Raw genomic sequence first — 26613 nt, 5'->3', positions numbered from 1 at the left:
TACTAATGAAACATGTCTCGGACATATTGTGGTGTTGGGACTAGAACTAGACCACTCTTAGCAGAACTTGCAATATATTCTCTAAAATCATAAGCTTCATCAATATATAGCATGAATAACAGCCTTTGCCCCCGGCATCATGATTGTTAAACCCATTGGCGAACCATAAAATTCCCCCACTAACTTTTTCATAAAAAAAAACAGAATATATGTCATAATTAGATGATACTTCCAATTGATAATGCATTCTAATTTCAAGCTCGAGTAGAATTGAGACTTTAGTTTAGTCGCTTTACAATGTTTGGTGGCTTACAATGTCATGTAATGAATTACAAAAAAAAAAAGAAAATTCGCAAACCATCTTTTAGTGGGTGTTCAATTCCTAAGAACTAGAGGAGAATTGGCTAGATAGCACAAGTTCAACACCCAAGTGAAGACTATGTAAATGAGGATTAAAGGGTTGAAATTATCTAGGATAATAAAGATACAATCCACAATCCTGGTTCTTCTGTGCTAGACTATAAGATTTACAAATAATTAGGGCAAGTTGAAACACTCAGGACAATGTTCGTCTGTTGAAAGATTCCACTGTCAAGTTGGCAGTGAAAGCTGGAATTGAATTCATCTTCTTAATAAAGATCTCAACCTGTAAGATGCAGTGTTCAAGCGAGTTAGTTCATAAGGCATAAATAACCAAGCTAAAAATTGAAGTTGCTAGCAATTTAAATGATATTCAATTCTGCAAAAAATTATAAGCATTAAGAATACCAATATTTTTTTTTTGAAAAAGAGACAGAGGTCAAAGACTGACCTCAAATAAAACAACAAAACAGCAAAAAAAAAAACCACAACTAACCCCAACAGCAAAAATTAAATCTAGAAGTTGCCCCAATCTCTAATAAGGTCAGAAAAGGGAACCCCTCAAAAAATTTGTTTCTATACACCCAAGTAGCCACCCAAAATTTTATCTTTATCCCAAATAGTCTCTATAGAATTAGACACATCTTCGAAAAGTCTGTTATTTCTCTCTAGCCATAAGGCCCAAAAAGTTGCCAACACGGAAGTTTGCCAAAGACGAGAAACTCGCTTGCTGCCCCCTAACTTAGTGAGAAACAATTGAGAACAGTTAGAGGGCATACACCAAAGAATACCAAACTCAGCTAAGACTTTTCCCCACACTTCTCTTGAGAAATGACACTCCAAGAATAAATGGCTAGTGGACTCCCCTGCCTGCTTACAACAAACGCACCAAGCAGAGGACAAACAATGATAGGGTCTTCTTCTTTGCAAGTTGTCATGAACATTAAGTTTGTCGTTGAAGACCAGCCAACCAAACACTTTAACTCTGGAAGGAGAGACACTTTTCCACAAAGACTTTCCCCACTCCCGAACAAAACCCAGCTGAGCATAGCTTAACCTCCAAAAGGCCGATTTGCAAGCGAAAACTTCATTACCATCGGGTAACCACGCCCTCCAATCTTCTAATACTACTGGTAAAGCCACCCTTTCTAACAAAAGTAATAACTGAGAGAGGCTGGTGACCTCCCTATCGAACAGATTCCTTCTAAAACGCAAATCCCAACCCTGACTTTGAAGGCCCGAAACCCCTCCTGAAACCACCATGTCCCTGATCAAACAATTGCTGGCCATCGAAATCAAAAATAAATCTGGGAACTGATCCTTTAAAGGAGCACCATTAATCCAAACATCTTCCCAAAAGCGGATACGATCCCCCTTCCCCACCCTGAAACTAACAAACTGAAGATATTCCTCATAAAGGGAGGAAATATATTTCCACGGGCCATGAACAGACAACCTCCTTCCTCTTCCAGTGTCCCAAAAACCTCCATCCCCCCCATACCTACTCAGCACCACTCTATGCCACAAGGTGTTCTTTTTCATCGGAAAACGCCACAACCACTTCATGAGGAAAGCCTTATTTCTTGCATCTAAATTGCCAATCCCAAGGCCCCCGTGATCCCGAGATTTACAAACTTCTTTCCACGAGACCAGGTGATCCGACTTAGAATGATCAGCCCCTTCCCAAAGAAAGTCTCGCATCAGCTTTTCCAACACATCCACGACCCCCTTAGGAATACGAAAGAGCGACAAATAATACACCGGAATAGAAGAAATGACCGATTGGATAAGTGTCAATCTGCCTCCCCTAGAAAGGAAGGCACACTTCCACCTATCCAACCTCTTAGCACAACTTGAAACCACGGGCTCCCAAAAACCTTCGTTACGGGGAGAATCCCCCAAAGGAAGACTCAAATACTTCACAAGCCACTGACCCACCTCACACCCAATCTCCCTAGCACGAAGCTTCACTGTCTCCTCCTCCAAGTTAATCCCTAATAACTGGCACTTCTGCAGGTTAATTGAAAGACCAGAAACCATGCTAAAAACTTTCAGAATATCCAACAGAGCAGTCAAGGAATCGTTATCGTCCACAAAAAAAATCGTGTCGTCTGCGAACTGAAGATGGCTGACTTCCACCAAATCTTTCCCTACTTTGAAACCTCGCAAGGCCGAGACGCTCTTGGCCTTATCCACCATCCTACCCAAAACATCAACCACCAAGGTAAACAAGAAAGGTGAAAGAGAATCACCTTGGCGAAGACCTCTAGAACCTTTAAATTTCCCCCTCGGTCTCCCATTTAAAAACACGGAGAAAGAAGTAGTAGACAAACAACCCAGAATCCACTTTCTCCAAACTACACCAAAACATTTCTTTTCCATAACGAATCCCAGGAAATCCCAATCTACACAATCATAAGCCTTAGCAAAATCAATTTTGAAAACCCACCCTTTCTTGCCTTTACTCCGATACTCCTCCACTGCCTCATTAGCCACCAACACTGTATCCAAGATTTGCCTGCCCTCTACAAAAGCTCCTTGAGTCTCAGCTATAGTATCAGAGAGAACCCCTCTAAGACGACCAGCCAACACCTTTGAAATAATCTTGTAGAGACTAGTGACCAAACTAATTGGCCTAAAATCTCGCACCCGACAACTATCCAACTTCTTCGGAATTAGGCAAATGTAAGTTTCATTGGTCCTCCGATGAATAACCCCATCCTTAAAGAAAACATCGAACATTGCTTGGAGATCACTCTTAACCGTATCCCAATTGTCCTGATAGAAAGCCAAAGAGAATCCATCGGGACCCAGAGCCTTAGATCCATCACAATCGAAAACTGACCGACGAATTTCCTCTTCCGAGAACGGCCTCTCAATGAGAGAGGACAAGAATGAGGGAATAGGCTCCCAAGAAATGCCTTCGACACCACTCCACCTCCTAGGGACCGAAGAATACAACGAGGAGTAAAAATCAACAATTGCCTTTTCTATTTCAACATCCTTGTCAAGGATAGTCCCATCCTCTTGCTCAATTCGGGAGATGAAATTCCTAGCTTTACGTGCGCTAAGGATACTATGAAAGAGCTTGGAATTAGAATCTCCTTGTTTTGCCCATTGACATTTTGACTTAAACCAAACTCCTCTACCCTCTTCAAATACAACTTGCTGCCATTCTTCCTTAATCTTCCTTCGCTCCGAAAGAAGATGATCATTCCACTGTCCACCTTCCTCTAACCTATCCAACTCGAACATCCTTCTTTCCAGTGAATGTTTAAGCAAAGTTCTTGAACTAAAAACCTCCTTACTCCACCCCCTAACTTTGTCTTTAACCAAAGAAAGCTTTTCCATGAATCCATATCCCGGCCACCCCATCAGCTTAGACGAGTTCCACCACTTTTGATAAAACACCTTGAAATCCTTATGCTCAAGCCAGGAATTATCAAATCTGAAAGGGCTGGGACCCCATGAAGAAGGATTGGAGTTCAACACAATCGGGCAATGATCTGAGACAATGCGAACCAACACTTCCTGACGAATGAAAGGATAGAACTCAATCCACAAGGGCGAAAATAAAAATCTATCGAGCCTACTACAGATAGGCCTCTGTCTGAAGTTAGACCAAGTGAAACGGCCATTATGGAGCTTAGGATCCACCAAGTTCATCTCTCTAATCAACGCAACAAAATTCTTCATACTTCTAGTGTTGGTCACGCTATTCAGTTTTTCATCTCCTCTCCTAACCACATTAAAATCTCTCCCTAGACACCAATGACTGCCACAAATGACCTGTAAACCAGCCAACTCATCCCAAAAACTCTCCCTTTTACCATAAACCACTGGCCCATAAACACCGGTAAACCACCAAGGGTTCTTACCCTCAGCTTCAATACGAATGGAAACGGTGAACTCCCCAACCAAGGAATCAGAAACAGAAACACTACGAATATCCCAAACAACTAACGTCCCGCCTGATCTACCCAACGGCTGCTGATAAATCCAAGCTTTAAATCTGGATCTCCAAATACTACCTATAAAACTTCTGTCTAATTTAACCTTTTTCACCTCTTGGAGCACAATAAGGTCAGGATTGACCTTACAAATGGTTTCTTTTATCGCCTTCCACTTCTCTTTATTACCACTTCCCCTTACATTCCATGATAAAATCTTCATGAGAACTTACGACACCCAAACATTCTCCTATTCTCATAATTCACATTAAACTCAAGTTTCTTAAGTTCACGTGCACTCTTTTTAGGCAAAGATGAAGGGCTTCCTTTCTCTTCCTCCCCTAGATTACTAGGTAGTAGAGAAATTCCATAAGATTCCATCACCGGAACAAGCCTTGAAAGATCATGAGGGCTATCCGCCTCTTCCGCAGTTTCTGCCTCTAAACCCACGCCCTCTACCTCACAACCAGGATCCAGTTTTGCCTCAGAATTTACCCCTTCCTCTTCTTCGCACCACAACCTTCTAGCTTGGACTACGATATCTTCCATATCCTCCTTGTCAACATCCGAGTCTAAAGCTAAATCCTCCTCCTCTGAACTACAAATTTCCGAAGGACCATCTTCCACCGGTGTAAAGAACTCTTCCTCTGCCAAATCTTGTCCTGTATCCATCATTGTCTCTAACTGTTCTTCTAAAAGAGAATTTCTTACTGGAAAAGCACCTTTTGGCTTACGATGATACACTTTCAGGCTTTTAGTTGAAAACTCAAGGCTAGTCTCTTCCGTTTCTGATTGTTGAAGAGAAACAACGCCACGGCTAAATGTCTTTACTGAGTGATCTGTCCAAAGAGAAACTCTCCCCTTGCCGAAGGCCTCACAAGGTTTTGGGCTTCTAATAATTCGAATGGGCCTGTTCCTATTATTCTTAAAAACCCTCCATGGCCGGCAGCCCACTCCCAAGTCATTTGGAATGAAGAGAGCCCTAACATGGGTTAAATTAATTTTAAAAGAGAAGGCCCTGTTTTCCAAAGACAAGGCCCAGCCCAAATGTCCAACATAAAGGGCAAATTTGAATTTCCTTTTTGGACACGTGAATTCAGATAACAAATAACTAAAACACGTGTCCTCTCTTTCCTTTTCTGAGATGGATAGATCTGAAAAAAGTCTATTGAAAATAGACTTTAAGGAGTAGCATGAGGATAGCATAACCCTCCCTGTTTTCCCGTGATCACCCTCCTAGAAATCCGGATCCGAAATAAATTCCCCCAGCGACAGGGAAACGTTATGGTTGACCTCCGGCAACATCTCAGACGCTGCACCCCCTACCACCAGCGCCATCAAACCTGAAAATACATCCTTCTGAATCTCTGTCGGCGGCTCTGGAATCTCAGACTCAGCCACCGGATTCTGGGTTGTTTTTCTAACCCAGATTTTCCTCCTTGATCTTTGATTTGCCTCAGTCTGTACTCCTCTGTCGTCAACCACCTTCTTAACCCACAAACTCCGGTCACCACCTTTGGATTGAAAAGGCTGATCATCCAGTTTGAAAAGCTTTAAAACTATGCTGCTTCCTTCATACGGCAGGGAGATTGAACCCGGAATGAAGCCATTACAATCTCCAAAAAGTCTCAGCCGGGCAAAAGAGATATCTCTCATCTCTAACGATCCTTTTTCCACTGCCATTAAACCACCACAAATAGCCCCAATGACCTTGAACACGTGAATATTCCAGATATTCAGAGGAATGCCTTCGATCCCATTCCAGTTTTGGAAACAACTGACTTTCCTATTTGCCTCCTGATTATTCCAATTCCACGGTTGAAAAAACACCTGCATGTCTCCTGCAATAGTAATCTCCCTTCTACGTATTAGTTCCTGTTGTAAGCCTTCACGGGGACACCAAATAATTATTCTATCATCAGACACAAAAGTGGAATCCACCTTGACTCTGAAAACTTTCTGTAATTCTTCTAAAATTTTCTGCCACTGATGCTGGCTTTTGCTGCGAAACACCAGCACTACATGACCCTTATTGCCCAAAAAGAATTGGCTGGCTTGACTTCTAAGCCTATTATCAATCTCCTCTTCCTTCCCTGCTACCACAGAGGCCCACGACTTCTTTGATAGGCTGGCTTTTTGATTCTGCTCCTTCTGTTTGAATCCTTCGTGTCTCCCAACCGAACCAAGGAGGCAATTGTTCAGTTCCATCCAGCATGATTCCCAACCTTCATCCGGGATAATAACGCATTGTCACCCTATGGTTGTAGTTTCTGAAAGAGCTTTTGAAACCTTTCCTATTGGCATCCTTCAAGGCCGACAAACGCCTTATCTCATCAACCAACCACCTTGCGCCTTCTAAACACAGCCTAATCTCGAATCCAGACAACCTTGTTCTTTCACATAATCGGACTGCCCGACCATCGTTGATCAAAGTGACCATGAATACCTTGTGCTCTGTTTTGAAACTCCAATAACGATGAAGGATGTTTCTAGAATTATCAAGAACGGAAACATTTTTACGTCCAATTCCAGTGGGGAAATGGATATTTTGCTTCACATAACCAGTGGGGTTATGTGAAAAACTCGAACTTTCTCTCATAACTTTCTCTCATATAGTAGAAAAAATCCATTAAGAATACCAATATGATAAATCTAAAAACCATAAATCAAGTGGGTGCACTCTTAAAGGGTTAAGAAAATAATTCATATGAACAATTGTCGCCGATTATCTCTTTGGAGAGTGCTGAGGTTGGGTTGGTTAAATGTGTCATTTTAATGTGTAGAATGTACTGAGAAACAATCTTAGGAAAGATTGGAAGAAAATTCCCTCTTGGTATAGAGGCTCAGAGGTCATCGAATTCCCCCAAGCTTCTTTCTTCTAGTACCCTTTTTATCTCCTCTAGCTTGTAATGAGTGGATAATCAATAATAGACTCCCTTCAATCCAAATTTACTCTCTTGAGAAATCTGTATGCTGTGAATGTCTTGTGTGTGCTGTTATTTGTGAAAAACCTTCTATAACCTAATTATCCAAAAGTGCAAGTCTTCCAAACCATTATAAGTAACTACTAACAGGACAGAACCTTAGCACCAGGTCATAAAAAGTTATTAATAGATTAATCAAAGATTTTGAGCACCTTTTACGGCCCTGGTGAGGATTCGTCATGATCTAAATGCAGGACGAAAATTTATGTACCTACCAGCTCTATAAATTATAATATATATGCAGTCATACCTGACGCGATATCTCAGGCTGAGAGGTATAACCATTTATCTGTTGAAAAAAAGGCTTCAGCATATAATAATATTTCTTCAAAAGATTTGGAAAAAAATTATAAAAAAATAGGGCCATTTATGATCTACCAATAACACTTGTAATTATCACATAAATACATAACAATTCCATCCAACGTGATCCAAATTGACCATCTTACCAAAATATTTGTATTCCCTGATTCATATTCAAATTCAAGCTTCTCTTCATCACTTTGAGCATAAATGGATTGGAGTGCAAATCGTGTTACTGGAATTCCATTAGGACGCTGCTGCTCATCCATTACAATCTGAGAAAAATATAAGATTAATGAACACTACCTAGCATAGACTTTCTCTCTTGTAAATGTAGCATATAGACAATCAACTAAACTTCAAAACTCATTACAAACCAGGTTGAAGATTATCAATCATTGTCTGCATGAACCCCAAAGAACATAGTATTTTGAAATGTGCTGAAACACAACTACTAACATTGTATCATACCTTATAACCAAATAGTTCACAACAGGCCCTCCTGAACACTGAAATTCTATCAGCGAAAACGGTTTTGTATCTGTTGGACGAGAAAATCAAAATGTTCCAGACATTTTAAAATACGTGATTTTTGCATTATAAAGAAGAGTAAGACACAATAAGAATGAATTTATTTTCAGCAAGCAACCTTTCTTCACGCTTTTCTAACGTTGCAATTTGTTCTTTTAACTGCATTATCTTCCCAGATATGTACGAGTCTACAAGTTTCCCAGAGTCACCTGTTAAGTTTAAACAAAAATTCAAAAATTTAAACTCTAAAAATGTGGGTCAACGATTGCATGGTACTCTTAACACCCTTCCTTTATGTGTGGGCGTAAATGAAACAAAAACCGAATTTGGCTCTTTGATATCAACATAAGAACCCATTGATAGCAATGATGTGGCTCTTTGATCAGCAAATCACGAGCCCCGCTTAATATACCAAAAAGAGAAGATTGTTGAGCATATGACAATTATAGAAAATTACTGTTCCAAACACAGTTGTTATTCTATCATATGGCTCCTTCTGCCCAATTAAGCTTGTATAAAGTTAAACTGTTGAGGTAATCCATTCAACCAAGGGTCATCCAGCCCTGTATTCTAATCAAGTGACAGCTACACTTTCATAATTGATTCCAGAATGGATCCTCCAGAAAGGGGATAAATATTTTATAAGGTTCATCCTACAGCTAATATCACTCTATTTCCAGCTGCCTGGCATTCAAATTTTGTGACAAACCAGACAACCATACAATACTAAAAACAGTGCTTAAGAAACTATCCACAGGTTAAGACCCCAAACCAATCAACTGGTTCAAATTGAATTTCTCTTGTATAATCAAGGAAAGAAAATCCAAAATACATGAAAGGATAAGAAAAAGCTGAAGCAGAAGAGCTTTAAGTCTCAAAGAATTGAAAAGTCAGTCAGGTATAAATCACAACTTTCTCCTCATGAATATTATGAGAGAGTTGCAGAAAGAAAAAAAAATAATGAACTGTAATTCAGGTTTATGGATTCCTAACATTAGATATTGGTAATACGTACATTTTGTGTCAAGAAAATTACATTAGCTATAAGATATAATAGTGAACCTATAAGTTTGTTTTTTGTTAGGAAGAAAAAATTGAAAAGTTACAATAACAGCTAAAGCACCAGAAATCAACCAAACAAAAACAACTATAAAGCCTATACAAACTACAGAACATTTTTTCAGATCATATGCATGAGCTATCCAATAATTTCTAATACAACATCACTTAAAAATAGAGAAATAGGAAAACATACAAGATTTGTTGTATGAGAAATAGTGTTTATACCTGACTGACTTTTCAATTCTTCAACTGCTTGTAACTTCTCTTTAGTCTTTTGCAGCTCAGTTCGCAATGCTTCAATAGTTTGTTTTGCCTCATTATCGACGGTCAAAGTATTCACCATACGTAAAACTTTGGTATTTGCAGCAGAAAAATCCCCATGACCCAGCTTCAATAAAAAAAAATATACACACCAATAAGTTATTAGTGGGCAAGAAGTCAGTAACACCATATGCATTTCCAAATGAAACAAGATGACAATTTTAGACAACAAAAGAAAAATATTTAATTTAACTTAAATACATAGGTGAGCAGACATAAATCTAAAGTAAAATTATATATATTTATACATATATATAGCAAATATGAGAATCAGATGAGACATTTGACAATAGGCAACCAATACTAGAATTGATAAATTCTATTAAAACATTAAATTTTGATACTACTAGTATATACAAATCCATTGCTAACAAGTTACAACTTACTAGCAATATACTTTTTGTGGACAGATTTATTAAGGAAATTAAATCATTATGATTTGATTACAGCTGTAGGATCTTTATATACATGTATACTTTCTTTTTTTTTTTATATAGGATTTAGTTTATTTTGTATTTGTCTTTTATTCTGTTCAGCCTATAAATGTACACTATTCTTCTCAAAATCAATATACAAAAATTATTCTCTCATAATATTTTTACATGGTATCATAGCAATAAGGTTCTCTTTTTTTTTTTCTTTTCCATAGGCTGCCTTGTTCTTCTTCTCTGGCAATGACCACTAGCAACGCAGCTTCCTCTCAGTCCAATGAGCCCCTTGGCTCTCTTCAAACCTCAGATGCAATCACAATCCCTCTGCCTGATGCTCAGGATATCTTCTCGTCTTTGTTGTCGCCGCTGCCAGAAGGACTCACCAAAGCTCGCTGTGCTAAGCAATACTCAGTTTTCATTGGCGACCCCCATCATCCGCAACCAACAACCATTGAAGGCCAACCCATTCGCCACCCCAACGACTAAGAATCCTCTTTGTCCTCATACAGCCTTCTTAATCAATCACATGCACCCTTTGGTAATCTCTATTCTGCCATAATCTCTTCGGTAGGCTCTCAAGTACCATGGATTAATTGATTCGGGTGCTTCCGACTATACGACAAGTTTTCGTCATTTATTTGATTCCTACACTTCGTGTTCTAATAAATCTAATGTTCGTATTGCCAATGGTACTTTATCTTCTGTTGCAGGCATAGGCACCATTAGATTATCTACTAGTCTTCTCCCTAAATCAGTTCTTCATGTTCCATCATTGACGTGTAATTTGACTTATGTTAGCAAACTGACTTTTGATAATCACTGTGTTGCCAAGTTTGTGTCCAATTCTTGTCAATTTCAGGAACTATCGTCGGGGAGGATGATTGGCAGTGCTAGGATTCATGGACTTTATTTTTTTCAAACTCAATATTCTATAAGATACCAATCTCATATATCTAGTTCTTCTTCTGTTTCTAATTCTAGCAAAATAATGTTGTAGCATTATAGACTTGGTCACCCAAGTTTTTTTTACTTACAACGTTTGTTTCCATCCTTATTCACTAATCAAAGTTCTGTTTCTTTTCGATGTGATATTTGTCAACTTGCTAAGCACACGAACCTCTTTTCCTCCAAGATCCTATACTCCAACAACTTGATTCTCCCTTATCCATAGTGGCATATGAGGACCCTCCAAAGTTACTACTTCTCATGGGAAACGCTGGATCATAATTTCATTGATGATCACACACATATCACTTGGGTATATCTCCTTCAACACAAATCTGAGGCATTTCAAGTCTCAGAATTTTCATCGTGTGCTTCAGACACAATTTCAGACCAAAATCTATTTTCTACGTATGGATAATGGAACAGAATATTTTAATTCCACTTTAGGTCCATACCTTTTACAAAATGGGATTCTTCATCAAAGTTCGTGTGTTGATACCCCTCAACAAAATGGTGTTGCCAAACGAAAAAATCACCATTTGTTGGAAGTAGCACGTGCTCTTACGTTTACCATGAATGTTCCAAAATATCTTTGGGGAGATGTTATCTTAACAGCCACATATCTTATCAATCGTCTACCTAGTCGACCCCTTCAGTTTCAGACACTATACTCGGTACTTAATCTTTCTTATCCCCATATTTCCACCAATACTCTTCCTGTAAAGACCTTTGGTTGTGTAGCTTTTGTCCACATCCATGCTCATGATTGTAGTAAACTTGACCCTAGGGCTATTAAGACAATTTTTATTGGCTATTCTTCCACTCAAACAGGTTATCGGTGTTACTGTTCTCTCACTAAAAAATTATGTCTCATGCAATGTCAGTTATTTTGAAGATACTCCATATTTTTCTCCCCCTCGCTTCAGGGGGAGCAAACTCATCCAGAGCAAGAAGCTCAGTGGTTGTGGGACACCCTACAATTAGAATTACCGCTAGATCTTCCTACTCTAACTCCATCTCCTTCTCGTCCGAATGTTTCAGTTGTCCCTATGTTCTACTCCAACTCTTCTTCCTAATGGTTCAGTTGTTCCTGGTTCTACTCTAGCTCCATCTACTCTCACTCCAAATAGTCAACTTGATCCAATCATGGAAATAAGGACAAGTCTTCGTAAGTTGAATCAACAACAACAAGAGCTACGTGTCTACACTAAAAGAAATGTCTCTCAAAGAAATAACCGAGTCATGAATCCTCATCACAGTCAAGAGCCAGATCCGGTGATAGAACCTCCATCTTCAAATGTGTCGGGTAATTATCATTCAAATCCTAATTCTGATCTAGATGTCCCTATTGCGTTGAGAAAAGGGACTAGGTCTTGTACCCAACATCCTATCTCAAGTTTATTTCTTATTCTAATCTATCATCTTCATTCAAAGCTTTCACCTCCAGTTTGTCAAGTGTTTTTATTCCCGGGACTATTGAAGAAGCTCTTGGTGTTCCCGAATGGAAAGCAGTTGTACATGAAGAGATGAAAGCACTGAAACAAAATAACACTTGGAGCCTAGTGGAATTTCCACCTGATAAAAAGATGGTAGGGTGCAAATGGGTGTTTACTATCAAATATAAAGTCAATGGTTCTATCGAGCGATACAAAGCACGTTTGGTGGCCAAAAGATTTACAGACTTAGAGAATTGACTACACTGAAACCTTTGCTCCAGTTGCCAAGCTCAACACCATTAGAGTCCTACTTGGTTTGATCCCCTCGAGCTTGGTTTGATCGTTTTTCAAAGGTGGTCAAGAATCTTGAGTACATTCAAGGACAAACCGATCATACTATGTTTGTTAAGCACTCAAAGAAAGGGAAAGTAACTATCTTAATAGTTTATGTTGATGATAATATTGTTACTGATGATGATATTGGAGAAATGAATCTTATCAAGAAAATGATGGCAAAGGAATTTGAAGTTAAGGACCTTGGTGCATTAAAGTATTTTCTGGGTATGGAATTTGCAAGAAGCAAAAAGGGTATTTCCGTGTCTCAAAGGAAATACACTCTTGACCTCTTAAAAGAAACAGGAATGCTAGGAAGCAAGCCTAGTAAAACTCCTATTGAACTTAGGAACAAACAAAAATGTTCGAAGGAGATCCAGTTCACAAAGGAAGATACCAGCAGCTGGTTGGCAAGCTTATCTATCTGTCACACACTCGACCAGACATTGCCTTCATTGTTAGTCTCATAAGTCTATATATGCATAGTCCTTGTCAAGGACATCTCAATGTTGTCTATAGAATTTTGAGATACTTAAAGCAAACACCAAGAAAATGGCTATATTTCAAAAAAGAAAAACAAGTGATTGAAAAGTCGAAGTTTTCACTGACGCTGGTTGGGTTGGAGCAATCGACAACAGAAAATCCACATCTGGTTATTGTACTCTCCTATAGGGTAACTTGGTAACATGACAAAGTAAAAAAAAGTTTGTTGTTGCAAGGAGCAGTGCAGAAGCAAAGTACAGGGCTATGGCCCATGGAGTGTGTGAAGTCATTTGGATAAAAAGACTACTTGAAGAGTTGAAGATTAAGTATGAACATCCCATTCAACTCTATTGTGACAATAAATCCACCATCAGTATAACTCATAATCTTATTCACCGTGACAAAACAAAGCATGTAGAAGTGGATCGTCACTTCATTAAAAGAGAAGATCGATGGAGGGATTATCTAAATCAAGTATGTGCCTACTAATCAACAATTGGTTGTCATACTTACAAAAGGATTGATAGAGCAAGTGTTTGATTTCTTATTAGACAAGCTTGGACTCATCAACATCTACAGTCAAGCTTGGGGGGAAGTGTAGACAAAATTATTAAGGAAATCAAATTAGAATAAAAATCAAATCATTATGATTTGATTACAGCTGTAGGATCTTTATATGCATATATATATCCTTTTATAAATCTAGCTATATGTATGAAAATAAATAATTGTACGTAGTAGAGTTGGGAAAGGATGCAAGGAAATGAAAGGGAGAGTGGGAGTATATGCAAGCATCCCAAGTCAGTCAGCAAAACTTACACAACATCACCAAAACAGCAAATTAAGACTGGAAGGAAAGAGAAGATATTAATGAAGGAAAGAAAGTGAAGATTTTGGAAATAATTCTTCTAATGTGATTTTATTGAAGAATAGAAAGGTCAATATATAAGCAGAATACAATGTACAAGAAAGCTAAAAATAGAAAGAAATAACTTTTACAACCTAAGTTTAGTTGTACAACACACCCTAGTTATTTACACATATGCTATCATTAATTCTACACTCTCCCTTAAGTTGAGTTGTATATGTTATATAAACTCGGCTTGGAATTAAATTCTTCAAAATGCGTTCTTGGTAGGGCCTTTGTTAGGATGTCGGCAAACTGTTTCTTTGTAGGAATGTAGTTGAGCTCAATGACCTTTGAATTCACCAACTCATAAATGAAGTGTCGGTCTATTTCAACATGTTTAATTATGTCATGGTGAACCGGATTCTTAGCAATGTTGATTACAGCTTGACTATCATTGTTTTAAAAGGACTCGGGAGAGTCAATTCTCAACTCATTCATCAGCCTTTTGATCCACATTCCTTCACATATACCCAAGGCCAAAGCATGATATTCGCTACTCCTTGAGACCACAAACTGCTTTTTTCTGCGCCAAGTGACTAATTTACCTCATACATAGGTGCAATAACCACTGGTTGATCGTCTGTCGATCAGCTCTCCAGCCCAGCTAGAATCTGTGTATACTTCTAAGTCTCGATTGTTGTGTTTTCTGAAGTGCAAACCGAGACCTGGTGTCATTTTCAAATGTCTTAGAATACGACGAACTGCTTCCAAGTGCTTCTTGAATAGATCGTGCATATGTTGGCTTACCACACTGATAGAGAAAGCGATATCAGATCTAGTATGAGAGAGATATATTAGTTTCCCCACTAACCTTTGATAACTCCCCCTCTCTATTGGAGTTGAATCCTCACCTCGAATTGCTTTCAAGTTTGGATCCATTGGAGTGTCAACAGGCTTGCTTCCAATCATTCCAGTTTCTTTAGAAGAACTAGGATATACTTTCATTGAGATATAACAATTTCATATTTGGATCAGACTACTTCCATTCCAAGAAAGTATTTGAGGGGTCATAAATCTTTGATTTCAAACTCAGAAGCATGAAGTCTTTTGAGATTTAAAATTCACACAAATCGTCTCCAGTTAGGTATATCATCCACATAGACAATAAGAATTGTCAACTTCTCCGTTAAAAAGAACTTAACAAACAGGGCATGATCGGCCTGACTTTGAGTATCTATAAAATTGGTGAGAAGAAATTGTATTTCTTATTTCTATGTGTTTCTATCAGTATACAATGAGTATATATATAGGGTCTCTACACCAAATACCCTTAATTACAAAATAAAAATGTAATCACAAAGATAATGTGCAAATGGTGAGAAATAATCAATTTTTATTTTCTAATATTCATTTACAGCCTAGGGCTAGAATTAAATAGGCTATACACGTATCACAACTTTAATTACAGAATAATAAACAATCTCTATAAATCAGGGAACTAAAAAGAACAAATCTTTAGGATTTGATTTTCCTAACTGTCAACACTCCCCTCAAACTGGACTATAGATATTGATGAGTTCAAGCTTGTTTACTAGAAAAATCAAATTCTTGTTCAGATAGTCCCTTTGTGAGAATATCAGCTAGTTGTTGATCCGTATGCACATATCTAATGCTGATAATTCCTCCATCAATCTTTTTTCAATAAAAAGACGATCAACTTCCACGTGTTTAATTCTGTCATGATGTATAGGGTTATGTGCAATGATGATGGTAGATTGATTGTCACAATAGAGCTGAATAGGAGCTTTATACTCAATCTTCAATTCCTCTAATAGACATTTGATCCATATTGCTTAACAAACTCCATGGGTCATGGCTCTATACTCTGCTTCTGTACTACTTCGTGCAACCCACTGTTTGCTTTTTACTCCGCCATGTTACCACATTCCCCCATACCATTGTGCAATATCCAGATGTAGACTTTCTATCATCAACAGAACCAGCCTAGTCTGCATCTGTGAACACCCCAACCTTTCTCTCAGTTGTCTTTCTAAAAAAAAGGTCATTTCCTGGTGTTTGCTTGAAATACTTCAAAATTCTATATACTGCATTGAGATGTCCTTGACACGAATCATACAAGTATTGATTGTCTAGACTTACTACAAAGGCAATGTCAGGTCTAGTATGTGAGAGGTAGATGAGTTTTCCTACTAGCTGTTGGTACCTTCCCTTGTCAACAGGACTTCCTTCAAACATTTTCTTTTTGTCTCCGAGCTCGATTGGAGTTTTGTTGGGCCTACTTCCGAGCATGCTTGTCTCCTTTAAAGGTCTAGAGTGTATTTTCTTTGGGACACAAAAATACCTCTATTGCATCTAGCAAATTCCATACCCAGAAAATACTTGGGTGCACCGAGATCCTTGACTTCAAACTCCTTTGCCAACATTTCTTTGATTGAATTCATCTCTTCAATGTGATTACCAGCGATAATTATGTCATCAACATACACAATCAATACTTCCATTTTTCCAATTCCCGAGTGTTTAACAAAGAGAGTGTGATCAGTCTGACCTTGTATGTAGCCAAGTTCTTTGACAACTTTCAGGAAACGATTGAACCACGCTTGAGGAGAATGTTTCAAGTCATAGAGTGATTTATTCAGCTTGCAGACTGTGGTTGTCTTGGGAGATTCTTCAAATCCCAGAGGCTGACTCATATACACTTCTTCTTCAAGTTCCCCATTCAAGAATGCATTCTTTACATCAAGTTGATGCAACTCCTAATCCAAGTTAACTGCTAGCAAGAGTAGAACTCTGATAGTGTTGAGTTTGGCAACTGGAGCGAATGTTTCAGTGTAGTCAATGCCGTAGGTTTGAGTAAAACCCTTGGCAACTAACCGAACTTTGTACCTCTCAATAGATCCATTGGCATTGTATTTGATTGTAAATACCCATTTGCACCCTATTACCTTCTTGGCTGGTGGTAACTCCCCTAATTTTCACGTTCCATTCTGTTTAAGTGCTCTTATCTCTTCAAGAACTGTTGTTTTCCATTGGGGAGAATCAAGTGCTTCTTCGATATTCCTGGGAATCGCAACATCTGATAGACTAGAAGTAAAATCTTTAAATGGAGATGACAATTTTGAATAAGAAATGAACTTTGAAATGGGGTGTTGGGTGCAAGATCTAGTTCCTTTCCTCAATACAATAGGAATATCTAGATCTGACCAATTATTTGATGGAAGAGTACCTGGATCTTTTGAGGGAAGTGGTTCTATCACCGGATTGGGTGCTTGACTGTGCTGAGGATTCATAACTTGTTTTTTCTTTCTCCTGGAATACACCCAAATCTCTTTCTGTACGTTTTGGTCTTGAGGATGTCCTTCTGGTTTAGTGATTTCAGGAGAGGTTTTTGGAGAGGTTGGTGGATTTCTTGGTTCAGGAGGGAAAGTCGTGATATCTGGTTCAGAAGAAGGTGGAGTGGAAGAAGTAAATGGAAAAGGAGTGGTTAAGGGTAATTCGAACCCCACGACCACGAAGCTTCTTCCTGGTGATGGTTGTACAACCCCCTGAAGCGATGTGGGAGTGAAGGAGTCCTCGAAAAAGGCGACGTCACATGAGATAAATGATTTTTTGGTGATGGGACAATAACACTGATAGCCTTTTTGGGTAGGAGAGTAACCCAAAAACAATGTATTAATGATTCTAGGATCAAATTTACTTCGATGGTGGGAGTGAACATACACAAAAGCAATGCAACCAAATACTTGTACTGGTAGAGTATTTGTAGAGATGTGAGGATATAGAGATTGAGGAATAGAATATGGTGTTTTGAACTAAAAGGGTCGACGAGGAAGGCGATTAATGAGATAAGCAGCAGTAAGGACAGCAACGCCCCAAAGATATTTAGGGACATGCATAGTGAACATAAGAGCACGAGCTACTTCTAAGAGATGGCGATTTTTGCGTTCAGCAACTCCACTCTGTTGTGGAGTATCGACACATGAGCTTTAATGAAAAATCCCGTTTTGGAGAAGATAAGGACCGATACTGGTACTGAAATATTCAGCACCATTATTTGTACGAAATTTTCTTAGACGTTTGGTACTGTGTTTGGACCATATGATGAAAGTTTTGAAAAACTTGACATGTTTCAGATTTATTTTTAAGAAGATAGACCCAAGTGATACGTGTGTGTCATTGATAAATGAGATAAACCATCGCTTCCCATGGTCCCCATATGTCACTGTGAATGAGAGAGAATGGGTTGGAAGGTGTATACATTTTTTGAGGGAACGAATCACGTGTGCTTGGCAAATTGACAAATATCGCAATGGAAATCAACAACATTTTTATTGACAAAAAAGGATGGGAATAATTGTTTTAAATATAAAAAACTTGGATTCCCAAGTCAACAATGTCATAACATAATTGTTTTTTAGTCCGAATTTGAAACAGAGTTTGAAACAAACGATGAACAAGAATTAGAAACTAAACTTGAACCCAAAGGTATTTGATCAATAACTATGCGCGCTTTGTGACCAGTCTTTTATTGGATGTTGTCTTTCAAAGAAATAAACTCCGTCACGAATCCTAGTACTGCCATTCATCCTTCCCGGTGATAGATCCTGAAATTGACAAGAATTGAACATGAATTTATCAGTAGTTAATTTGTGGACAGAGATTAAATTGCATTGCAAAGTAGAAAAATAAAGTACTGATTTAAGAATGAGATCAGGAGATAGTTTAACAGTGTCAATTCCAACAATAGAAGAACGGGTGCCATTTGCAATTGTGACACTAGATTTAGTAGAACAAAGACAATAAGTATCATACAAATGTGGTAAACCTGTCATGTGATCAGTGGTGCCTGAATCAATGATCCATGGTGTTTGGGAAGTGGAAGAAAAATTACCAGAGTTGCACGAAGGCACCGAGTCTATGACTAGAACTGGGTTTCACGGATGAGTGACTCAAAAGAGTGTATAAGTGGGCAAGTTGTTCCCTACTGAACAAAGGGGTAGCAGCACTATTATGATCAGTGTTATTCTCAGTCTGAGTTTGGTAGGCCTTTCTCTCATTTTAGCGGCGTTGGGGTCCAGTTGGGTGGTTTGCTATGGATTACCCAACAAGTGGATCGAGTGTGACCATGACGTTGGCAATGATCACACCAAGGTCTGTCACCCTCACGATTATGACGAGGGTCAGGAATGGATCTGCCATGGGGTAGAGGGACGGATTTGGAAACAAGAGTCGAACTTTCAATGGGCTGCAGTTCAGGAGTAGCGAGCATGACACGACAACTTGCTTCTTCACGTCTAACCTCAGAGAATGCTTATTCAATGTCGGGAAATGGGGCACAATCCACCAAACGGCCTCTGACTTCATCAAGATTAGTGTTTAACCCCGTAAGAAATTCAAAAACTCGTTCTTTCTCTACTGCTGCCGATGGATCGTAGTGCAATAGCACATAGTGGTGTGGTATCCAGATACAAATCGAGTTCCTGCCACAAGTCTTGCAAGTCTGAAAAATATTGGCTAACAATTTGATTACCTTGCTTGATTTCTTTGAGCTTTACGGATTTCAAAAATCTGAGAAGCGTTACCGAGATCTAAATACATTTTCTGAGTAACATCCACACCTCATTAGCAGTCTTAAAGAATAAATATATGCGGCTGATTTTTTAGTCCATTGAATTAGTTAGCCGCGCAAGAACAATAGAATTTTCAGCTTGACATACCTTGTGTGTAGGATCAGTTGAGGGAGGTGTTGGGAGATCACCAGTAATGTATCCTAGTTTCCCACAACCACAGATGACAAGTTTGACAGATTGGGCCCACTGCAAATAATTTTTGCAGTCAGTTTATGGGTTATAATATTAAGGGAACCACTGTTCAGGCTATAAAGAGAGCTCATAGACCCATTGGGCTGAGTTGGAGTTAGGGTTAATTTTAGTGTGTTGGGTTTGTGTTGAGTGAGGCCCAATAGTTTGAGAGGTAGCATCTTCATTGGTAGACATCTTCATGAGATTAGGACTGGCGGCTGGGAGTCCGAGCTTCTGAGGAGATGTGCGACGGAGAGGACTGGCCGAGAGCTTCTGAGAACTGCTGAGGGCCGAGCGACTGGAGAAGACACCGGACTAGAGCGACGAGACCGAGAGCTTCTAAGAACTGTCGAGGGTCGTGCGACTTGAGAAGGCGCCGGACTGGAGCGACGGGGTCGAACTGGAAGTCGCCTGACTGCTGATGAGAATGCCTAGAGCAGACGCCTAGAGCCGAGGAGAGCTGCGACCTGGAAAGCAAGGTACAGAGAGGACCGAAGGAGCCTTAAAGCTCTGATACCATGTGTAAATGGTGAGAAATAATCACCTTTTTTCTATATTTTTATTTTCTGATATTCATTTACAACCTAAGGCTAGAATTATATAGGCTATACTCGTATCACAACTTTAATTACAGAATAATAAACAATCCCTGAACTAAAAAGATCAAATCTTTAGGATTTTATTTTCCTAACAATCAAGAGATAACTACAAATCCTATAAATAAGGAAACTACTAAATTACTACTACAATCAAATCATGGGAATTGATTTCCTTTTATTTTCTCTTATCAGTCAAAACTCCCTCTCAAGCTGGACTGTAGATATTGACGAGTCCAAGCTTGTTTACTAGGAAATCAAGCACTCGTTCGGATAACCCCTTTGTGAGAATATCAGCCAATTGTTGATCCGTCTGTACATATTTAATGCTCATAGTTCCTCCATCAATCTTCTCTTTAATAAAGTGACGATCAACTTCCACGTGTTTAGTTCTGTCATAATGTATAGGGTTATGTGCAATATTGATGGTAGACCGATTAACTTAGTAGAGCTAAATAGAGGCTTCATATTCAATCTTCAATTCCCCTAATAGTCGTTTGATTCATATTGCTTCGCACACTCCATGGGCCATGGCTCTATACTCCGCTTCTACGTTGCTTCTTACAACTACTATTTGCTTTTTACTTCACCATATTACCACATTACCCCATACAATTATATAATACCAAGATGTAGACTTTCAATCATCAACTGACCCAGCCCAATTTGCATCTGTGATCACTTCAACATCCCTAATTCTTCTAGTCTAATTTTATTTAAGAATAGAAAGGTCAATATATAGGCGGAATACAATGTACAAAAAAGCAAAAAATAGAAAGAAAGAAATTTTATAACCTAAACTTAGTTGTACAACACACCTTAGGTATTTACACATATGCTATCGCTATTTCTACATAAAGGTATTTTTCATAGGGAAGGAAGAGAAAGAGGAATAAAAACATTCATCTCTCCTGTTTGGTATGAGACAAGGAGACAAGATCAAAATCTTCTCCATTTGTTTGGTAGGAAAAAGATGTGGAAGTAAAGAAAGATTATCTGTATAGTTACTTTTTCTCTTTTTTTTTTTTGCCCATCTGTACAATTACTATTCTATGTTTGGTTGTAATTTTTATAAATATCAAGGGTAAGTTTGTAACCGTCAATCAAAATCCACTCAATTGGTTACTTCTCTCCTAAAATCTCTCCAATTTAGAAGAATTGAAAATTGATTAAAACTAAGAATTTCTCCACTCTCTTCCCTCCCATCTTTGCTACCAAATAACCACCCTACATTAAATCCATTAAATAATTCCCTCACCCCTCTCCTTCCTCCCATTTTCCTTCTTACCAAACACAATCTAAAGGAAAGAAGGTAATTAACATAAAGCCACCCTACCAACCTGCACAACCCAAGCATCACTCACATTTCAACAAGTACGCCAGACACAACACTGCCAAACTGGCCTACGACCCCATTGGCAACAAGGCATGTAAACAAATTGAATGGCCACATACCTAGACTGCTGGAATAGATTAGAAAAGACCATTTGTTGAGTCTCATGTCTCATTGTTACAAAATATATGAAATAGTTTCCTTCTGAATACCAAGATAGTGTTGGCACATAATGCTTGCTCATTAGATATTGTTGACTGTCGAATTTATTGCTAGAAAATTTCTCTCTAGGTTTATTCTTACAATAAAAGGAAAAATATCTCTAAGATCTGAAATCTCCTTGCTGATTTGATGTGATCAGGTTTTTATTTAAAAGCCCAATTTTTAAGGATTATTTTATCATGTAATAAAGGAGAATTAGTGGCAGATTTTCTGTCAAACTTCTTCTATAAATTATGTACAATAGCCTAGTCTAAATCAAGGAAAATGATAGTTTTTCTCTCTATTTTCTTCAGATGTCTTCTCATCATTTTCTGTTTTTGCTTTCAGTTTTGATCAGTCGTCCACTAGGCAGCCAAGAAAAACCTTATGTAATACTAATTTTTCACTAGGAACATTCGCCAAATTTTTCCTTGAACATACAATAATAATCATATAAAAGCTCATATTACATCTAGTCACTTTAATTATGAAATTATGACAATGTTACTGTGAAAGAACTCAAAAAATTACTGGAACCTACCTTGGACTCCAATAAAGAGATCTCCGAACGCAATCTATCATTCTCCCTCTCCAGTGATTTTATTCTCTTGGCTTCATTGTTTAACCTCTCATTGAGCAACTTTACTTCCTCATATTTACTACTATTGATTTCTTTTTGTTCAATTAAACTAGTCTCCAACTCTTTAATATAGCATTCTTTCTTCAAAAGCGATGTTTCAAGCTCCTACAAACACAACCACATGACCAAAGAAAGCACCTTAGGAGAAATTGTGCAAGTAAAATTGTGCCATAATACAATTGAGAACTTTCCCAACCTTGACAAAAGTTCCAGTTCCACTTGCTTCTTGGTCCCTTGCTTCACTACTATTGGATTTCTTTAACTTGTTAACAACATTTTTCAAGCTATCTCTTTCATCAGTAACCATGGAAAGCTGCAATTGTCCAATATGATTCAACAAGGAACAACGAAATTTACATTAAAGATCTTCAATTCACACAAAAGGAGCAAAGTGAAGGTAAGAAATGATGTCGCTCCTTCCATTTTTTGTATGACCAAGTATTCGATAAACCATTAGCTAAAAATTAAAATTATTTACAATAAAAAGAAGGTATCTTAGTAGCTTAAAAGTATGTCACTTCGACATATTAAAAAAACTCCTAAATGTGTGCTTTAAAGTGCTGTGATAGATAGCATTTATATCAGACAAAAACTCCTTTAAGTCCCCCTCCCATCTTCCGCAACATCTCCCTGTATAATATGTTGATCATTCTATAATAAAACCTTATTACTTTCAAAAAGCGACTCTGAGAATAAACAATTACCATTTTCTCTATCTGTTTAAGCTCTGATTTTGATAATTCTGCCTTCTCTTTGGCCAAAGCAACCTCAGCTTCAGCTTTTTGTTTATCTACTTGTGCAGAATCCATAGCCACCTCAAGTTGTTTCATGCGAACATTTGCCTCACCCACCTTCATTGTGCTATCAATAACCTCTCTGCATCAAAAATAAATTTCAGCAAATGCCAAGCAAACAATGAGCTTGCTCTAATGTGCAGATGAACAAGTCCAGCTTCAAAAAAAACTCAAGCTCGAACACAGGAAACTAATCCAAAAAAAAAAAACAGTATTCTGATGGATTTTACCTGCACAATCACACAAAACACACAAGAACACAGAGAAATGGAAGAAGAAACTGAGGAAATGTATTGATATCCAGAAATTCAAGAACCTGGTTTCTCCCAAAGGTTACAAGAACTTACTACAAATGGCTAGACAAAAAGCATGTACCAACCACTCTCCTATTTATTCCCACTACAGCAAAAGCAAAAAGGCTACCCTTGCCCTTATGCTACACCTAATAACAACCATTACCCACCTCACCAATTCCAAAGCCTAACTAACTTTTCAGCTGGGGGAGCACCACCCAAAGCTGCTGGAAGAGCACTCCTCAGGGCTTAGTTGGCCTTGTGTCCACCTGGATGCCTATGTGCATATGTGTAGGTGATGGGGGGTCTATCATATCCTTGAACTGTTGATACCCACAAAAAAGTCACTTCAATTTGTCCCATAGATACATCTCATTAAGTCCCATTGGCTTTTAACCCGATGGATCAACTATCATAGTCCAGAACAAAAAGACAGCACAGAAATAGGTAATCCAAAAGCAGATTCTTTTTTTAAAAAAATGCAAAAAAATTAAGAAAAATAATATGGATATGGCTTTTAAATGGCAAAGGGGAAAATTCCCTGAGCAGAAATTATGGAGAAGTGTATTATTTGATATCTTTTTCAAGACATACAATATCCTATATATAGGATGTAAGCCAATCTGCTATGTAAGCTGTACAAATCAGAACAAATCTGACAGCTACCTAGGTCAACTATTTTAAGCCTAGAATCAAATGATATATACAGAAAAAGGAAAGTATTGATACTGAAATTAATGTACAATATTTCTACACCCTCCCTCAAGCTGAAGCATACAGATTCCACATGCCCAGCTTGTTCACTTGCTCATCAAAACTCTCATTTGATAACCCTTTAGTCAACAAATCTGCAGCTTGTTGTTTGCTTTGCACATAGATAAGCTCTTTCTCTTCAATATTTTCTTTTATGAAATGACGATCCACCTCTACGTGCTTGGTTTTATCATGTTGAACCAGATTATATATATTGATTGCTAATTTGTTATCACTGTATAGTTTTAAAAGACTTGTCTTTTGAAGTTGTAGTTCTTCAAGGACACGTTTAATCCAGATCAATTCACATACTCCTTGAGCAATAGCTCTCAACTTAGCTTCTGCACTACTTCTTGCCACAACGGATTGTTTTTTGCTCCTCCAAGTAACCAAATTCTCCCATACCTTGGTACAATATCTAAATGTTGATCTTCTGTCCTCAATGGATCCTGCTCAATCTACATCTGTGAAAGCTTCTACACCCTTTTCTCCAATCTTTCTAACAATAAACTTTTTCCTGGTGTCTTCTTCAGGTATCACAATATCCTGTATATTGCCTCCAAGTGTTCTTCTAGAGGTCTGTGCATATATTGACTAACCAAGCTTACTGCAAAAGCAATATCAGGTCTTGTGTGGAATAAGTATATCAACTTCCCCACTAGTCGCTGAAACATCCCCTTGTCCACTAGTTTCTCTGTCATTTTCTTGTACTTCCCTTTGGGTTCCACCGGTGTTGCAACTGGTTTACAGCCAAGCATTCCTGTCTCTTTAAGCAAATCCATGACATATTTACGTTGAGAAACTGAAATCCCCTGTTTGGTACTTGCAATCTCCATACCCTAAAAGTATCTCATTTGACCAAGATCCTTTACCTCAAATTCTTGAGCTAGCAATCTTTTGAGGTTCTCTAACTCATTCAAATCATTTCCAATTAGAATCATGTCATCCACATAGACAATAAGAAGAGCAACTTTACCATCTTTCGAATGTTTAAAAAATAATGTATGATCTGTCTAACTTTGTTTGTACCCATGCTTCTTGATCACTTAATTGAACCGCTCAAAACATGCACACGGTGATTGCTTCAGGCCATAAAGAGATTTCTTCAGATGACACATTTTCTCGTCCATATCTTTCTTTGAAACCAAGAGGGATCTTCATATACACTTCTTCTAAATCTCCATTTTATAATGCGTTCTTGGTATCAAGCTGCTACAAAGACCAGTCAAGATTAGCAGCTATTGATAATAGAATTCTTACTGTATTTAGTTTTGCCACTGGTGCGAAAGTTTCTATGTAGTCAACCCTATATGTTTGAGTAAACCCCTTTGCAACCAGTCTTGCCTAGTATTTGTCTACAGTACCATCAGCCTTGTATTATACAGTAAAAACTCATTTGCACCCTACCACATGTTGATTCTTTGGCATAGAAACAACCTTCCAAGTCATGTTTTTCTCCGGTGCTCCTATTTCTTCATTAACGGCTTTCTTCCATTTAGGGACTAAAAGAGCTTCTTCAATATTCTTTGGAATGATTAATTCTTCAATTTTGGCAGCAAAGGCTTTGAACTTTGGTTTGAGCCGGCTATAGCACACATACTAAGATATAGGATGTAGAGAGCAACTCCTAACCCCTTTTCTTTTTGCAATCGGCAAATCTATCTCAATTACACTTGGATTCTCCATATTAGAATTAGAATCAAGTGAAATGGGATTCAAAAAGTTACTTACAGTAGGAGTTGTCGCCGATTTAGACTCATGAGAGGCAGTGTCTGTAGGTGGCTGTATTATTTGTGTTTTGCCCCGTCGCCTAGTACAAACCAACAGCTCTTTTTCTAAATCTTGTGGGTCGTTGTTCTCTCTTTCAAGGCTGATTGTTTCAAAAATAGGCTTAGTATTAGAAATGGTAGAAATAGGATTAATGGGTGAACCTAACTCTGGTCCTATCATTGGAAAATAAGTACCCCAACAGTGAGCATCACTCACTGTCACTCCCTCAAGCGAAGAGTTGGGATAGAAAAGTTTTTCTTCATCAAAGGTGATATCCAAAGAGACGCACATCCGTTGGTTGACGGGAATAAAACAATTGTAACCTTTTTTTGTAGAGGAATAACCAAGAAACAGACATTTGAGGGAACGAGGGTCAAGTTTAGTATTATTAGGACCTAAAACATGAACATAGGATGTACAAC

At 38.2% G+C, this 26613-nt stretch overlaps 1 protein-coding gene across 2 annotated transcripts in view; it reads right to left on the bottom strand.

Annotated features, from left to right (window-relative positions):
* Nucleotides 1-223: 223 nt before the first annotated feature.
* LOC133800772 (mitotic spindle checkpoint protein MAD1) overlaps nucleotides 224-26613 on the bottom strand; it is a 36043-nt gene continuing 9653 nt past the window's right edge. The window contains exons 8-16 of one of the 2 annotated variants that reach the window (XM_062238830.1): nucleotides 23286-23457; nucleotides 22778-22894; nucleotides 22483-22686; nucleotides 9416-9578; nucleotides 8247-8337; nucleotides 8069-8138; nucleotides 7744-7872; nucleotides 7545-7583; nucleotides 224-646 (exon numbers count right to left, since the gene is read on the bottom strand). In XM_062238830.1, the coding sequence (XP_062094814.1) occupies nucleotides 557-646; nucleotides 7545-7583; nucleotides 7744-7872; nucleotides 8069-8138; nucleotides 8247-8337; nucleotides 9416-9578; nucleotides 22483-22686; nucleotides 22778-22894; nucleotides 23286-23457 (1075 nt within the window). In that variant the 3' untranslated portion in view covers nucleotides 224-556. Of the gene's footprint in view, nucleotides 647-7544; nucleotides 7584-7743; nucleotides 7873-8068; nucleotides 8139-8246; nucleotides 8338-9415; nucleotides 9579-22482; nucleotides 22687-22777; nucleotides 22895-23285; nucleotides 23458-26613 lie in introns of those variants that run through there. The other variant, XM_062238840.1, reaches the window with a different exon arrangement.

The sequence above is a fragment of the Humulus lupulus genome, chromosome 1, assembly GCF_963169125.1.
Source record: "Humulus lupulus chromosome 1, drHumLupu1.1, whole genome shotgun sequence".
In the NCBI taxonomy this organism is placed as follows: domain Eukaryota; kingdom Viridiplantae; phylum Streptophyta; class Magnoliopsida; order Rosales; family Cannabaceae; genus Humulus; species Humulus lupulus.
Note: the sequence above shows the minus strand (reverse complement) of the source record. Positions and strands in the feature narration are given on the sequence as shown.